The sequence below is a fragment of the Micropterus salmoides genome, unplaced genomic scaffold, assembly GCF_014851395.1.
Source record: "Micropterus salmoides isolate LMB-PRFRI ecotype aquatic unplaced genomic scaffold, ASM1485139v1 Ms_hic_scaffold_11, whole genome shotgun sequence".
Classification (NCBI taxonomy): Eukaryota; Metazoa; Chordata; class Actinopteri; order Centrarchiformes; family Centrarchidae; genus Micropterus; species Micropterus salmoides.
Window position 1 is genome coordinate 33555037 of NW_024040152.1, and position 17051 is coordinate 33572087.

At 40.1% G+C, this 17051-nt stretch overlaps 1 protein-coding gene across 6 annotated transcripts in view; it reads left to right on the forward strand.

Annotated features, from left to right (window-relative positions):
• The window catches only part of grik2 (glutamate receptor, ionotropic, kainate 2), a 296366-nt gene that overhangs the window by 85024 nt on the left and 194291 nt on the right, over positions 1 to 17051 (forward strand). For all 6 annotated transcript variants that reach the window (XM_038712327.1, XM_038712330.1, XM_038712325.1 and 3 more), the window contains 2 exons: positions 2695 to 2862; positions 5200 to 5457. In XM_038712327.1, the coding sequence (XP_038568255.1) occupies positions 2695 to 2862; positions 5200 to 5457 (426 nt within the window). The remainder of the gene's footprint in view (positions 1 to 2694; positions 2863 to 5199; positions 5458 to 17051) is intronic.

Sequence of the window (17051 nt, forward strand, 5' to 3'; positions counted from 1 at the left end):
ATATTTTCCAATACAAATTACGAGAAAATACACAGAACCTAGATTACGGCATGTTTAAGTGGCTCTGGCTACGCAACGCAATGCAAAAGAGTTGGTCATGAGTGGGACCACAAGCCAGGTCAGAATAAAAAAGAGTAAGTCCGTATGCTTACTTCTAAAAGGAATTTTTACAGCTAGAATGTCCTTCAGCAATATTAGTACTGTATAGTATAATAATTATGACTAAAATTAGACTAGAAAACAGAGGTCCACCAATTAAATCTTCCCTTTAATAAAGTAATCATATTCATGATCTATGTTGCCGTTTGCCAATGCTGTGAAGGCTTGAGTTGAAAACTTTCTTGGTTAAATAATCACTACAAAAGTGAGTAACCGGATTAGAGAATAACTATGTACATAGATGAACAGAAAGAGAGCAGTCTAGTACAACTCCCAAGCATCTTCATAGTAGTCTTGAGTCAAAATATTTCAGTTATCCTTCCACAAGTTTCTCACAATATCTTGCTGGAATTCTGGCCCATTCCTGTGTAACTGAGTCAGGACTGTAGGCATCATTGCTTGCACACACTATTTTAATTCTGAATGCAAACTTTCAATTGGATTGACGTCAATAGTTTGTGATGGCCACTCCAGTACCTTAACTTTGTTATCCTTAGGCCATTTTGTCATATCTTCGGAAGTTTGCTTGCTGTTGTATTCCATTTGGAAGACCAATGTGCAACCAACCTTTAATTTCCCAGCTGATGTCTTTAGATGTTGCTTCAGTATATCCACATAATTTTCTCTCTTCATGGTGCCATCTATTTTGATAGTGCACCAGTCCCTCTTGCAACAAAGCACCCCCACAACACGATGCCGCCTACCCTGTGCCTCACGGTCGGCTTCACCCTTTTCCCTACAAACATAACGATGGTCATTATGGCCAAACATTAACATTTTTGTTTCATCAGACCAGAGGAAAATTCTCCAAAAAGCAAGATTTGTCACCATGTGCAATTGCAAACTGTAATCTGGCTTTTTATGGCGGTTTTGGAGCAGTGGCTTCAGCTTTTCAAGTTATGTCAATATACATCTCGTTTTATGTGGATGTGTTTCTTCAGCAGCTTCACAAGGTCTTTTGTTGTTGTTCTGGGATTGATTAGCACTTTTCACACCAAAGGATACAGAACACGTCTCCTTCCTGAGCAGTAAAACAGCTGCGTGGTCCCATGGTGTCTATACTTGTGTACTATTGTTTGTAGAGATGAACGTGGTAGCTTCTGGCTTTAGAAAATTTCTCCCAAAGATGGACCAGACGTGTTCCTCCAAATTTGTTTCTGAGGTAATATCACACATTGCATAGAAATTTATTTTTTCATCAAGACTGTTGTAGAACATGTAAAGTATAGTACCACTTCAGTATTTCTAAGTATGGTAACTGACTCTAAATAACAATATGACATGTGGCAAAAGTAGCCCGGGGCTCAAAAGCTTAAATGTTTCTTGTGTGTGCACAGGGTAATAGAACCCTGATTAAACATTTCACTGTTTAAGATGAGATTCTGGACAAATTTTCAATTTTCAATTTGTTTCCTCTTCTGCAGTGTTTGTTCCCAATTGCAACAATAAAACATTGTGGCAAAAAAATAAAAATTAAATGGCAAAATCTGGTGTCCTGTTATCCGTCTTGACTGTCATTGTGCATCCAATACAGGACACACGGTGCCATGGGCAAACTGGACCTGCATTGAGTGCTTGGCTACTGCTGCAACAGTTTCACAAAGCTTTAATACTTCTAGAATCAATTAACCGAGCTGTCTGTGTATCTACCCAACACCAGTAAAAATAACTTATTGCAACGCGGTTTCCTTTGAAAGATGTACTGCTCAGAAAAGTGCTGGACAGCGCTCATAAAGGACAATCGATGGAAGAATAAGGAAGTGGTGCATCTGAGTTAACTGAAGAGGGAGAGTCTGTGCAGAAAGTGTAGAGTGTAGATATTCCAATAATAAAAAAGTAATAAGGTTAGGTTTTCTCTGTATTCACGTTTGTATTGTTGTTGTTATTGAGACGTGTTCCTTCATTGTGTAGTAATAATTGTAATGAGGAAGCTGGTTATTGTTGTACAGATTCTCATGTGTGACAGCATTTGCTTGCAACATCTGAGACCTTACAGTGTTGACTATTTTTAGTAATAAATTGTACAAAAGATTACAGATTTTAAAGTGAGTAACTAAACTACATTTACCAATCCCAGTACCACTCAGTCTTTTACATTTTGGGGGGGGGGGGGGGGGGGGGGGGTCAGCTTGTTTGCTGTTATACTGAAAGTTGGGTTGATCCATTTCATATCTGTTCATTCAGTGGAGAGACCATTCTGCAATGTGGTGGCCACGTTAAGACAGGAGAAATAGGCCCTCTGGTACCTTTTTAAAGTTTTGTTCTTTACTTGTTGTGTCGTGTTCGCCGCCTTACATATCTCAGCTGCTTGTCACCTTGCATTCTCCTTCAGTTTTTCTTTCTTTCTTTCAGGTTTACCTTTTGTTTTTTGTCAAATTGATTATACAGGTTGGTGTAAGCCATTTTTTCTCTCTTACTCTTATTGTAAAGCTTCTTCCGACTAGTAGGAATGGCTCTACATAATCATGAACATGAAAGCCTCTTTTCCAACTAAAACAATTCAACCCTAATCAGTTGTGTCTCTTTCTTCAACAGGGGGAATATTTGAGTCCATTGAAAGTGGCCCATCAGGTGCTGAGGAACTAGCCTTTAAATTTGCTTTAAACACAATCAACAGGAACAGAACCCTACTGCCAAACACCACGCTCACATACGACATCCAAAGGATAAACATCTATGACAGCTTTGAAGCCTCCAGGAAAGGTATTTATGCGTTTGTGATTGGGAGATCTGCCTCCGGTGTTGGTATCCTCTCGACTGCTCTGTGTGTGTAACTATATGTGTTAGTGTGCACATATGCTATGCCATAGCTGCTTTGCATCGTAAATGTATTCTCCATTTGCAAGCAGTGGCTTAGATTGTGACAATTATAATCAGGCGAGGGAGAAATAGCTGAGCACTTCAAATGTAAACAGAGAGAATTGATTGGTTCCAGGTAATGACTCAGCTGCAGTAATTCAAAGACCTGTTTGGCCCCCAGAGACAGCCAATAAAGTGCTATAATCTATCAGTTTTGTGTGTGCATCAGGCTGACATTTCAAGTCTCTTATCAATTTCGGGCCATTATATCCTGTTTCAGTGATTTAGCCAACTCCGTTATTTCAAATATGGTGATTAAAGTGCACAGTTGAGCCAATACAAAGATGTGCAGTTGTTTGGATGTCTTCCGAATCCAATTTAATGAAAGCAAGCTCAAATTGATCTCAGTCACACCTTTAGCTTCAGCTTCGTGTTGTGGAAATGTTGTGTACCAAAGTAGAGGTTTTGTTATCAATAGCAGTAGATACATGAACAGTATATAATATATAAATTTTTCAACACTACATTGGCAACAACATTTCTATTCCAAACCCATGGGCACGGATATACCCAAATTCAGGGGGCTGTGTTCCTTTTCACACAGCTCTTGCAGGCCACAACAAACTATGGGGAAACCATGTCTTTATGGTGCCTGCATTGCTATATATATATATATATATATATATATATATATATATATATATATATATATATATATATATATATATATATATATAATCTGTGTTACCCATAAGTTCATTTATTTGTGGCAGCCCACCACAATATCAATGCTGACCGCCACAGATTGAGGTTTCAATTTCTTTTTTACTAGGCCTATTTAAAGTCGTATTTGAATGCATAGCGCCGTAGCACATTAGCGCAGCACATCCTCTCACCCGTCCTTCTCGCTCTCCCTCGTCTACACAGCTGCACAAATATGTCCAACAATGTCAATGTCGGAGACCCAGCTTAAAAAAGTTATTAGCAAGCATGTAAGGAGCCTGGAAATTAGGGAGAGCTAAGTTAATGTCAGAAAACACCTGGAAAACATATGGACTGCACGTGTGCATAATGCCATAATGACCACCCACTCTCGGGGAACCCGGGGCCATGCTCCCCCCGGAAGAACATTTTGTAGATTTTAAAGTTAAATGCTTTAATTTGGTGCAAAATTAAGAGGCTATCTATGAAGAACTTTGTATGCTTGTAAACAATGTTGTGCTCTAATAAAGTATTTGAAAAAAACTCCAAATCAATGAATAGAAAATCGAATATGTAATTATGTGTAATTATTTTTTTCTACTTTTAATGGACACATGTAATATGTTTTATACTTAAAGTGAATATAATCCCATTAATCTTATTTCCATCTTGTATAGATACTTTATTTTGAAAACCGAATGTTGTCACATGTGTATCCTCCTCACGCTAAATTCATCCAGTCCGACCCAGTTTGATAAATAAATAAATAAATAATGTTGTAACATGAAGACTTCACAGCCTCTTCAGGTAGGACTCTCATACTGCAGCACTTGTCTTTGTAAAGACAAACTGACAGGATAAAATCTCTAACCTGCCTGTCAGCTCGCTCTGGGTGTGTCATTTACCGTAAAGGCTTTAATACGTGTGCACTCCAAATGTAGGCGCGGCTAGCTTAATCGCCTTCTCACAAATGAATGACAGAAACAGGCCGTTAACGTTAACATAGTTACCTCAAAAGAAAAGTGGTTGTCTCGAGTCAAATGCCAAAGTGTGCGAGCTTACAGTAGCGCAGAGCAGCGGCGCAAAACACAACTTTAGAGGTCTGAAGTGTAATTATGAGATGTGTAAAAAATATTTGCGGTTCATTTTGAAACTAAGGCGGAGCAAATTAGACTATGGCGGCCGCCATGGTGTCGTTAATTAATGGGGAAACTCTGCACACAATACTTCATTCATTAATTGTTGGTTTGGCTCTGCAGGTGGGGTTTGTTGACCATAAGAAAAATATAGAATATCACCAGACTTATACCAAATATATCACAAAAGATTAAATACACTAATGAATACTGTTAACATACATAGTATGCCCCTAATGCTAAATTGTTGCTTACGACATAATTCACAGAACGCTTACATCAGCTAGTTTCCACTAAAGTTTCTGAGCTCTGTAGGAATTGAATAGATCACTGGTCATTATGAGCATATGCTGCATATTGTTCAAAGTAAAGGGAGCTAACTAGTCATGTTTCCCCCCTCTAGCCTGTGACCAGCTTTCTCTGGGGGTAGCAGCCATCTTTGGGCCCTCACACAGTTCCTCTGCCAATGCGGTCCAGTCCATTTGTAACGCCCTTGGGGTGCCACACATCCAGACTAAGTGGAAGCACCAGGTATCGGACAACAGAGACGTCTTCTATGTTAGCCTCTATCCTGACTTCTCCTCCCTCAGCCGGGCCATCCTGGACCTGGTCCACTTCTTCAAGTGGAAGACGGTCACTGTGGTTTATGATGACAGCACTGGTAAGACCACAAACACTTCCCTTACTTTTACAGATAGATCTTCTCCTCCTTTTGTTTCCTTCTAGCGGTTCGCTCTGAACTTGTCCAGCAGTTACCCGGATGACTCATTGTTATTCCTAATTCATTTTTTCATATAGCATACATTTCCCAATCAAGGGTAAACACTGGGTTATATTCTACATTTAATTTATTTATTTACTGTTTGATCTTATTGGTAAATACCATTCCTATACGACAATGTGACATAAACAAAGAGAGAAAACAGTTTCACACATTTGACACATGCATTGTATGTAGAAACAAACTGAAAGTAAATATAGAAATACAGCAATATAGACATGACAACAAAAATAAGCTGTGTCATATTGCAGCAAGAACAAGACCTCTTGTAAGAAATAACAACTTCCAAACATTTCTGGACAATTTCTTATGTGATAATTGTTTGATTAAACGAATAAATATTTATTGGTAGTTATTGTGAATCCATCTCCATCATGCAAAGTAAAGGTTTAAGCTTATATACACTGAAAATCTCTTTGTTTTTTTAGCAGTTTCAGTTGTGTTTACATCCCTTGAGGCACCGTATGTACTGTTGTCCCAGCAATAAGAAAACCTCATTCAAAATCGCATTGACATTTGTAATAATGCTCATTACTAAAGAACATAACCTTGTTTCTCATGTGGTTTACTGCATTTGTCTAGACAGGGATGGTACACAAAAAAAAGATGTAATATTCATGTTTATTTAACACGACTTTCACTTTCTTTAATGAAACGATTGCTGTTGCGCGTTAAAAATCACACAGTGGTGATTTGAGCTAAATGTTAATGTCAGCGTGGCAACATGCTCACAATGACAATGTACATGCAGACGGTTATAATGTTTATCATGTGTACAATCTTAGTTTAGTGTGTTAACATGCTAAAGCAAGGTTTCCACCACAGGAGCTTTACCCCGGAACTAGGAACCTTTGAAGGAACTCGCTGCATTTCCACCTGCAGGGACCAGGGTCTAAATTAAGTTTGAGGGTGTTTATTTTACCCACCCAAAAAGTCCCTGCTTACTTTTGTAGTAGTACTTTGCGAGCTACTCACTACTTGCAGCCAGCGTGCAGCGGTGTGTTTACAGCTAACAGCTGATGGGCTTAAGCTGAATGCTGGGTCCGGTTATTGTTTTAAGTTTTCATCAGTCAGGAGGTTTCTACACGAAGCCGAAATCTGTCTCCTCCTCTCCAAAACAAGCGGACCAGTTGATACAACAGGTGATACAGCATGTTAAAAATCACGTTCCTCTGACGCTCAGGCGACACAGACACGAGTGCTGCAGCTGATCTGGAGATGATTTAATGACCTTCCACCCTGCTGCGATTTGATGTTTCTGTGCTGGAGTTCTGCCTTTATCCAGTTTGTTATTGAATTTGTAACAAACTTTAATCATGTGTATCTTCATTATTCTCCCACATAAAAAAGCAGTTTTTATTGGTCAAGCATATTGTTTTTCATTATATTCCAGTGAAATCTGATTTTCATTAATAAATGTTGCTCATGGATCGTGGTTACTAAATAATGATGCCCGTCCATCGCTTTGTGTGGAGTATACGTCAGCTGGTTAATTTGCCTAATCTTCGCAGGTTTTTAGGCCGCGGTAGAAACGCACACAACAGTGGGCTGAAGGAACCTATAAGTTCCTTGAAAAGTAGATCCTGACACTTTAAGATCTACTTTTAGTGGAAATGCGGCTTAACAAAGCTACTTGATACTAAACACAATGTGCAGCTGACGTTGATGGTAATGCCATTAGTTTTGCAGATATTTGGTTACAAAGTCTTGTCATTTCATGTGGCAAAAAACATGTAACACAAGATTAATAATTTGTATCTCTATTGTGTATCTACTGTGTTTCCTATATTGACGTGCACATGCATTATCATGAAATTGGTGAATACTGTATGTTTCCTCCATGTGCTTGTGTCTTCTTAGTATTTTGTGTTTTCACAAGCTGTAAAATAAAGATAACATTTTTATATGTAACTAAAAGTAATGGAATAGCAGAATGAGAATTTGCCTAGGTGTAGCTGAGCAGTTACCAATTGTATGTTCCATAATTCATGGACATGAGCGAGTTTGTGAGGCTGCACAAGTTGCCTTCCTTGTTACTCAGGAAAGCAGACAGTGTTCAAACCTTGCTATTATTACGGTCCAGGTCACCAAGCGACAAATAAGCCAGCAGGCTGGGTACATGTACCATATGCCAGGGGTCAGGGTGTGCCAGCCTGAAGACGGGCTGCCAGGTTTCCCAGAGCTCCATCCAACAGACACACTGGGACTAGTTTGGCCTGGATCACAGTACTGCAGTGTGTGTTCACTGTATTTAGCATTCAGGCCAGCTTAACTCTAGTTTTGGAGTCATATGCTAATTGCATGTGCAAGATAACAAACAATCCAAATTATCAAGAAAAATCTGCAAAGAGCAATATTTCAGTTCATGAACTCATTCATTTTATTTACACAGTTATTTCTGTTGAGTGTCATCAGAGGCTGCAGGCATGAACTGATTGGAAGAGAGCTCTCCAGTCCATCAAAGTGCTAAGTGTGGCACATAAATTCAGAATCCTGTTCATGTTCATGCAGAGTTCAGTATAATTGTGTCAGATGACATTGTCCACTGTCTTCTTTATTAAAGCAATGTGAGGTGATGAATCCTCTCAGCACACTGTTTGTTTGGCAGCTCTGTAAATAGATGTACCAGTTTGACTACACTACTTCTCTTACATTTCTGACGTATTTCACTTGTCTGACCGAGACGTTTGCTTGTCCCGGACAAGTTTTAACGTTAATTATGAAGCTCTGCATGTTTGACTCTCTACCTTGGCATAAGCAGTAGAGTGGTGTCTCTTCAGGATGGTTGTATTCTTCCCACCTACTTTGTAGCCACACGGCGTCTCTCCGTCTCCCGATACTACTTCTGCCGAATAATAAATAAAGTGTGTCCGTAGATTTTCTTGACCAAACCCTTTTTTGCTTTGAAGCCATTATGTTGTCATTAACTCAATGTCAGTTTGAGACAACATCATGTGGGATTCTGGGAATATGCATGGCACATCCATGTGCGCACATCAATCAATGACAGGGATGCATTGTTTATATCCTGTCAGACAGACTAGATGCACCGTTGGGGGGAAATATCATGTAGCCCACCACTAATATTTTAGTCCTGTCTCGTCCTGAAAACAAAACATACATTTTTTTATTAGTTTTTATCAACAAATATCAATTTTTTGCTCTATGACAAAAAATCAGAAAACTTTTGTCCATGACCAAAATGAGACGCTGAAGAGCATTTTTCATCATGTACACACCTATAGTCAGAAGAGCTGTAATCAGGCATGCTAAGTGAAAACACCTGTAGTGCCTGGACCCCGGGTCTGTAGTGCCTTTTTAAGTGATAAATAAAGATTTTCACTTTAGACATTTTGACATGTCGCAGGACTCACACAGGTGTAAATACAAGGTTATTTGCTTGTCAAACAAGGTTGTATAACGTAAAGAAAGGTTTTAGTCCCTTCATGCTACAAACACAGAACTTAACAGATAATTAAATGTGTATTAAAACATGGTAACGTTGAAAACAAATAAAATAAAATAAAACTATAGGCTATTTAGGCTACATACACACCCAGAACATTCTGCAGTGCATTTTTTGAATTTGCATCTGGGGAGAATGTCCAGCAGCAACAAGATGATTAAATGGTTTCATCTTCACATTAAAAAAGTCTGACATTTGGGGAACGGTGTCTATCTTGACCGCGTTTGAGCACCAAGCATCGTCGATGTAAAACCACATAGGGCGATCACTGAATGATAAAATGACTGAAATTCTTTTAGCTGCTTTACTGTCAGGGTCCTGGTATTGATATGGCTTGCTGGGACACCTGAATAGACGTAATTCATCATTCATATTATTAGTAACACCTGTGCTTTTCTTACAAGACGTCATGGCCTCAGTGTCCTCAATGGTAGCACAGTCCTGAAAACATATGATGATCTCATAAAATAGCCTGCATTGTTACATAATGAGCTACCAAACATTATACAGATTGGCTTAACACTGTAGAGAGGGTCCGTCTTTCAAAATAATTAGTTGGCCTTACTGTACACATCACTATCAATAATTTTCAGAGCTTTGAGATGCTTATGCTGTCTGCTGTATTTCAATTAACTGCCCCCAAACCCAAATAATAGCTTTTTAGCAGATTTTTTTGAATTTCTTGCCTTCATTATCCTCAACCATAATAGAGTTATTATTGTAGGAGATTTTAATATCCATGTCGATGAGCCTTCTAACCATTATGCCACTGAATTCATAAACATTACTGACTCCTTCAGTCTCGTGCAACATGTCTCCGGTTCAACTCATAACTCAGGCCACACCCTTGACCTTGTAATTACTTTAGGTCTGACTATAAAGTCCCTCTCATTGATAGGCATTGCCTTGGATCACAAATGTGTTCTATTTGAGTCCTCCATTCAGGCAGCTACTCCAGCTCTGAAGCAAACAGTATGTTTTTAATAATTAGTCTCCTCTAAATGTTGCACGTGGTAAATGTTGTGGTAGTTTGGTTAGGCTTAGGCAACAAAACTACTTGGTTAGGTTTACGTTATTTAACTTAAAACCTCCATGCAGGACTCGAACCTTGGTTTGTCTTGCCTCTAGATGCCACAACTGGCAACCATCAATCGATTGCTGATTTACCCCTGATCATAGGCTGAAAATCGTGTTGTGTGAACTAGGTTTAAGCAAGACTGCAAGAGGGCTGAGCGATGGAAAAAGCCAACACAATGTCCATTTTCTTTATAGAGCTTTTGATTTTGCTCAATCAGAAGATGCAAAAACAACTTACCTCTCAGAATTAATTACCAATAATTAACACGATCCCCGAGCCCTGTTGAGCACTGTCAATCAGCTTCTCCAGCCTCCACCCGCTGCTTTCTCTGTTACCTCAACCCAAGATTGTGAATTTTATCATCATCATGCACTTCACATGTGATCTATTAATATTTTAAATTTACTAACCCAGTTTGAACTCATTATCATGCACAACCTCATCGATATAAGGTCCTTGCTGTCATTTGCCCCACTGTACTCACTACTATGAACCTGTCCCTCCCCTCCTGTTGTGTCCCCTCTTAATTTAACACAGCCTGCGATCAGCTGCTTTTCAAAAAATCTGGCTTTGATCCATTCATGCCAAACAATTTTAGATCTTTGATCTGGCTTTTGTCAACAACACAGCACTGAAACTGCTTTGTTACGAATCACAAATGACATCCTTATGCAGGCTGATGGGGGAACACGCCGTCTTAGTTCTACTAGACATGAGTGCAGCCTTTGATACCATCTATCATTCCATCCTCATCAACAGACTAAATACTCCATGCGTTGGTATCTCAGGGAAAGTGAAATGCTACTAAGCGCATTTTTCAATATATGGGCCCACTTGCCTCCTATATCAAACCAAACTCTAGAAATTTTGCCGTTATAGTTGACCCTCATTTGAAATCCGTAAAACATGTCAACAAACTAGTTCAATCATGTTTTATTTCAACTCAGAATCATTGCAAAAATCAGACCCTTACGATCGGCTTCTGACTTAGAAAGCATCATTATTGCCATCATTTTCTCCCGTCTCGACCTTTTCACTTTCACTTTCAAACTGCCCTGGCACATCTACAGCTTGTACAGAATGCAGCAGCTGGGCTTTTAACTTGGACTAGTCATAGATCACACATCACTCGTATTTTAGCCTCGCTGCGTTGGCTGCCAGTTAAGTTCTTGATTGATTTTTAAATTATTTTAATCAGTTTTAAGTCACAACACGGCTCAGCTCCTGCCTACATTTCCAGTTGAATGCTTGTTGGAAAACAGTCATGTGAAAGGGTGCAAGACGAATCAGAGCCGGACACGACGTGACTGATAAGACCCAATCAGCAAGCAAATGTGGGTGTCTGGTTAATCGTTTTTAAAAGTCTCAGCTTCCGCATGTCCAGACTAAAATGCATACCTAGAGTCCTCAAACTAAAAGTGTGTCACCAGCTTTTTCAAAAGTCTCAGTTAGGGGTTCTAAATCACCTGTGTAGTGTGGATGATGGGTGTAAACGTAGCAAAGGTTATGCCTTTTTAAAATAAAAATGTATTAGTGTGGATGTAGGCAAAACAAAAAGGGATAAAGGAGTGGGGACAGCGACAGGTTTAGCAAGGAAGTAAGAGAAGCTAAAGACAGTACACTGAGAAACTCCAACACCAGTTCTTAGCCAACGACTCTGAAGGGAGCTTAAACTTATCACAAACTACAAACCTAAAGCCCTCACACCATTCACAACTTGTGCCTGGCCAACAAAGTGAATGAATACTATTGTCGCTTTAAGAGACAATGGTATAGTTCTGACCATTACTGCATCCACCAGCTCCAGCCCATCTCCCACAACTCAGCAGGGGCTTGGGCCTCTCCACAGCTGCCCACCCCAGAGCCCCCCTCCTTCCCTACTAAACAACAACTCTCCTAACCCTGGAGAGGGATGTCAACACATTGTTCTAGAGGCAGATGCCTACAAAGCAGCTGGACCAGACTCTGCCTCTCCCTCGACACTGAAGAACTGAAGACCCGTCACCCTGACTTCTGTGTTAAGTCCATTGAGTGCCTTGTGCTGTTCCACCTTAAATCCATCACAGACCAACTGCTGGACCCCTGGCAATTTTCTTACAGAGCCAATAGATCCATGGACAGTGCAGTAAACATAACTCTTTAGTTCCTCTTCCAGCACCTGGACTCATCAGGATCCTATGCCAGGATCCTGTTTGTGAATTTTATCTCCGCTTTTAATAACCATCATCACTGCTCTGCTGCCCTGGAACCTGGACTACATTAATGCACATCTTTTGGAGTTACATCTATGCACATATTTCTGATTCCTACTTCATACTGTGAACTTTTGCACATTTTGTACAAACTGTACATCTTTCATTCTAAGAACAAATACACTGCTCAAAAAAATAAAGGGAACACTTAAACAACACAATGTAACTCCAAGTCAATCACACTCCTGTGAAATCAAACTGTCCACTTAGGAAGCAACACTGATTGACAATCAATTTCACATGCTGTTGTGCAAATGGAAAAGACAACAGGTGGAAATTATAGGCAATTAGCCATTAGGCCAGTACATCAGGAGACGTGGAGGAGGCCGTAGGAGGGCAACAACCCAGCAGCAGGACCGCTACCTCCGCCTTTGTGCAAGGAGGAGCAGGAGGAGCACTGCCAGAGCCCTGCAAAATGACCTCCAGCAGGCCACAAATGTGCATGTGTCTGCTCAAACGGTCAGAAACAGACTCCATGAGGGTGGTACGAGGGCCCTACGTCCACAGGTGGGGGTTGTGCTTACAGCCCAACACCGTGCAGGATGTTTGGCATTTACCAGAGAACACCAAGATTGGCAAATTCGTCACTGGCGCCCCGTGCTCTTCACAGATGAAAGCAGGTTCACACTGAGCACATGTGACAGACGTGACAGAGTCTGGAGACGCCGTGGAGAACGTTCTGCTGCCCACAACATCCTCCAGCATGACCGGTTTGGTCAGTAATGGTGTGGGGTGGCATTTCTTTGGGGGGCCGCACAGCCCTCCATGTGCTCGCCAGAGGTAGCCTGACTGCCATTAGGTACTGAGATGAGATCCTCAGACCCCTTGTGAGACCATATGCTGGTGCGGTTGGCCCTGGGTTCCTCCTAATGCAACACAATGCTAGACCTCATGTGGCTGGAGTGTGTCAGCAGTTCCTGCAAGAGGAAGGCATTGATGCTATGGACCGGCCCGCCCGTTCCCCAGACCTGAATCCAACTGAGCACATCTGGGACATCATGTCTCGCTCCATCCACCAACGCCACGTTGCACCACAGACTGTCCACCTCATCAGGAGCCCAGGCGTTGTAGGGAGGTCATACAGGCACGTGGAGGCCACACACACTACTGAGCCTCATTCTGACTTGTTTTAAGGACATTACATCAAAGTTGGATCGGCCTGTAGTTTGGTTTTCCACTTTGATTTTGAGTGTGACTCCAAATCCAGACCTCCATGGGTTGATAAATTTGATTTCCATTGATAATTTTTGTGTGATTTTGTTGTCAGCACATTCAACTATGTAAAGAAAAGGAGTATTTAGTATGTGTAGAAGTGTTAATTTGTAAAACAAAAAAGACACCTATTCTATTACAGATATAGAAGGTAGGGTTGGACAATAAAACTAACTTATTGCAATATATATTACAATATAACAAATGTTCAATAAATATTCAATAAATGTTTAATTTTATTCACTTGAATCATACACGAATTAGGACTTTATTTTTCTTAAGATTTTTATTGTGTTGAGGAAAAAGGACTGAAAAAGATTTTACTTAATTTTACTTAAAGATATTTGTTTTGAATGTTCTATCTCAGATTTATGATGTGATCCACTGTTTGGCATCAAGTGTTGACCATAAATAAAAGTTTAAACCACAATTAACCATCAGGTTTCTTGTACTTTCACTCAGGAGCAAAAATCAGCCTTTAAACTTGAAAGAAAAAACGATTTGATACTTTTTGTTAATAATAATTATCGATATCGAAAGATATGAAACTTTTTATTGTGATAACATTTTTGGCCATATTGTCCAGCCCTAATAGAAGGGTAGAGTTTATTGATAGCCTACGGTGGTCTTTTAGTTATTCAGTATCTGGAGAATGTGTGTCTGGGTGGGTGTGGGTGTGTGAGGGGGCAAGGAATCGCTTAACCCGTCACCTCCGTTAACTAAAGCGGACACGGCTGGTTCACTATGGGGTTAATAGTGGCTTGATTTTCTGTCTCTGTAATGGGAAATAATCCTGGTCAATTTCAACTTCTCATTGTCACCATTTCCACAGGTGACCTGATAGCAAGGACAGATAGAGTTGATGGTGCACACTGAGGGCAAACAGAAATCAGATCAGATTGGAGTCCTTAAAGAGGTTCAGGCAGGATTCTATTTCATTTAAATATTTTCTTTATATGTTTTGGTAAAGCAAATCGCCAGATGTACTGAGCAAAGTCAGTGAAGCAGAACATTTATATTATGTAAAATCCCCCTGACTCCCACCCGCTGTTGTAAACTGTGTTTGCTTTTAAGGAATGTGCTATAAAAGGGGAAGGAAACCACCTCTTTCTTCGTGCTCTTTCTCCACCAAGCGGGGAGCAAACAAGCAAATCAATAACCATAATGGCACTCCTCTAACGTCTCAACTTTATAATGGCAAAACTGAGATGGCAGCAGCATGTGTTATTGCTCTCTCAGCCAGCCATAACATCCATACTACTACCTAGAAGACTGCTGCCACCACTAGTGCTGCTCCTGCTGCAAAGTTTGATTAGGCCATAAGGAAGAGCAGGCTATTATACAATAAAACACTGGCTCGGAAAGAACCGTTTCTTTCTGCTGTTCACAATATGGAGTCCATACATTCCCCCATTTGTCAGAAACCAAACGGCTGCTGCTGTTGTGGTTCGGATTAGATAATGCTTCAGTTTGCCACAAAGAAAGCTGATAGTGGGATAAAGAAAATCAGTGTAATCTATCTCTAATACACCATATACAAAGGTGTGAGGACACTGGAATAAAGTATCATGCACCCAAGTGCAGTAAAGCTGTAGCGATTGAGTCAATTATTTATTAGTCAAATTTTTCATAATCAGTCAAGCATTTCAGTTATTTTTTCAAGCAATGCCAAATGTTCTCTGGTTTCAGCCTCTCAAATGAGGGGATCTGATGCTTTTACTTATATGCGACAGCAAATTTTAAAGTTTTTTTGGTTTTGGACAAACAAAGCACATAGTGAAGACGTCATTATAGAAATTTACAAATTTGCTAATTTCAGTATTTTTAGACTTAAGGTTTATAACTTACTAATAATTTCTATGATTTGGTACTTCCTCCCCATGTAATCTGATATTAATTATACGAAAAATGGACAAGGTTATAATACAATTATTTTGGTAGTTCGTAATCAGCAGTTTCATTTCAGATTTTCTGGAATTAACAGCCTCATTTAAACTGCTGAAACAAAGTTGGAAGCACACTTAATCACTAAAAGGATTCTGTCGTGACTCCCTACAAAGTACCGGTACATTGAGTGTCAATGAACATAAACACACGTGAAAATCAAAACATAACGCTAAAATGTATTATTTTTGTTCATGAAGTCGCCTGTCTGTTATTAGGAAAAACCTTTTTATATACGGTCTATGGGAAAAACACAACAACTGTGGACATGTAGGTATGTCATGATCTTTTACCTTATTTTTATGTTTATTTTATTCATGTCATCAGTGCAGTGTCACATCTGTCTGTGCAATGTGCGTGTCAGATCTCTCCGCCGTGGCAGCCTGAAGCTCCACTTTCCCTGTCCTCGCAACTCTAACTTCCACTAACCACAAGAAAACAAAGAGGGGGAAAAGAGCACGACGAGTTTGTAGCTATAACAACGTTGTTGACACAATGTACAGATAACCTGCAACCCCTGCTGGAGCAAGAGAACTACACGATCAGTATTTAATGTTTAATTAGACTGTAATCAAAACTCACGTTAGGTCTAATTTTCAAACCGGAAAGGAGTCGGGACAACTGCTCGTCATTCGGGACTGTCCCGGATTTTTCAGGATGTCTTCACAGCAGGACTTTATTTCGTGTTTAATTGAGAGCTTTTACTTTGAAAAGTTCTGAAGGAAGTTCAAAAGAGTCTCTGGCTTGCTTGGCACAACCTTGAAGAAGCAGTCAGAAAACGTGAGATTGGATTCCCCTGAATGAGAAATGCAGGTGGAACACGTTAGGGCAGGGCAGACAATCAAACAGGCAGGAAGGCAAAGTTACACAAGACACATAAGGAATGATATTTTTACAATAAAACATGACACAATCACAGCACACAAACCCAAAACAGTCAGCGGTTAGCAAGATCTTAAGAAATCATCCCCTAGAGGCGTTGAATACCCACAGCAGATTCCATAGTACTGGCCAGGAGCTGCTGTGATATTTTACTCCTTTGGCATCTCTGCTAGAGGTGCAAAAACAAGGCTCACTATCAGCCTACTCAACCCTTTTCTGTTAATAGCCTGGTTTCTATGGCAGCAACATCCTGAAGCCGTGCCTGAGGTGGCTGAGGAAAGAGATGATGCCGTATTACCTCTGGCAGATCACATCTCCATTCACTGTGACTCAGCTCACAATCATTTAAAAATTTCCTGTGCTTTTAACCATCTCTTGTCAGCCTTGGGATCGTCTTGTGAAGCAACAACAGCAGACTAAAATAATTTTAATGTACAGGAAATAAAAATGTTGCTGCATACTTTCTTCAATTAAGTGATAACTTGAGGAATCTTGAATCCATGTCCTGCTTTTTTTCTGAATGTAGTCGGGGCTATGGTGCTTAAAGAAAGGTCAGCTTCACAGCATGTTCATTACAAGTAATATGGATGACTGCGTGGTGTAATTCCAAAGTGGTCATTTGAGAGAGGCACGAAAATGA